The 1,215-nt window shown below is 39.9% G+C and overlaps 1 protein-coding gene across 2 annotated transcripts in view; it reads left to right on the top strand.

Moving 5' to 3' along the window:
* Positions 1-1,215, top strand: part of LOC104784057 (CDPK-related kinase 2) — a 7,635-nt gene that overhangs the window by 5,056 nt on the left and 1,364 nt on the right. For both annotated transcript variants that reach the window (XM_019226871.1, XM_010509132.2), the window contains 5 exons: positions 103-172; positions 261-373; positions 504-611; positions 703-765; positions 858-1,025. In XM_019226871.1, coding sequence (XP_019082416.1) covers positions 103-172; positions 261-373; positions 504-611; positions 703-765; positions 858-1,025 — 522 coding nt within the window. The remainder of the gene's footprint in view (positions 1-102; positions 173-260; positions 374-503; positions 612-702; positions 766-857; positions 1,026-1,215) is intronic.

A 1,215-nucleotide genomic window follows, 5' to 3' on the forward strand; every position in this document is an offset into this window, starting at 1 on the left:
AGCCGTCCTTTTTGGGCAAGAACTGAATCAGGAATTTTCAGGGCAGTTCTAAAAGCTGATCCTAGTTTTGATGAACCTCCTTGGCCTTCATTATCCTTTGAGGCTAAAGATTTTGTTAAGAGATTATTGTACAAGGACCCTCGGAAAAGAATGACAGCCTCTCAAGCTTTGAGTCAGTAAACTCTAACATCTTCACATCTGTTTCTAACTGTCATGAATCACCACTTGAAGTTACTCTATGTTTTTGTCGGTTTCTACAGTACATCCTTGGATCGCGGGTTATAAGAAAATAGAGATCCCGTTTGATATTCTGATCTTCAAGCAGATCAAAGCATACTTGAAATCTTCTTCTTTGCGCAAAGCTGCTTTGATGGTACGTTTTTTGTGTAACCTTTTATACTGTTTCCTATGAACAATACAGGATGTGTTTAATCTTTGATGCCTTTGAATCTAGTTAGCTCTCTGCATTTTATTGTTGATCCGAACTCTTTTACCCTCTCCAGGCTCTGTCCAAGACATTAATTACCGATGAACTTCTTTATCTGAAAGCGCAGTTTGCACTCTTAGCACCCAACAAAAATAGCCTCATTACTTTGGATAGTATCAGATTGGTATGCGCCTTCTCTCCCCTCTCTGTCTCTGTCTCTCTCTCTCTGGTAGGGAACAAACAGCTCAAAGCTAGATTCATTTTCTGCTGGACAGGCATTTGCTACAAATGCAACAGATGCAATGAAGGAATCACGGATCCCGGACTTTCTTGCGTTGGTATTATTCCGTTTCTGTTCTTCTTGCCCTTTTGCTTAATAAGAGACAATACAAGGTTGGTAACAAAACATTTGGTTTTTGGGAAATGACAGTTAAATGGACTTCAATACAAAGGGATGGATTTCGAAGAGTTTTGTGCAGCTTCTATTAGCGTTCATCAGCATGAGTCTCTTGATTGTTGGGAGCAGAGCATTCGTCATGCTTATGAGCTCTTTGAGATGAATGGAAACCGAGTTATCGTCATCGAAGAACTAGCTTCTGTAAGTTTTTCTTCTTCACTTAAGACTTTTCTTTCACAATATTTTCAGCTAAATTACTAAAGGGAACACAAATGCATTGTAGGAACTTGGTGTTGGATCATCGATGCCGGTCCATACCATTCTACATGACTGGATAAGACACACTGATGGGAAGCTGAGCTTCTTGGGTTTTGTCAAACTGTTGCACGGT

This window comes from Camelina sativa, chromosome 1, assembly GCF_000633955.1.
Source record: "Camelina sativa cultivar DH55 chromosome 1, Cs, whole genome shotgun sequence".
Lineage (NCBI taxonomy): Eukaryota > Viridiplantae > Streptophyta > Magnoliopsida > Brassicales > Brassicaceae > Camelina > Camelina sativa.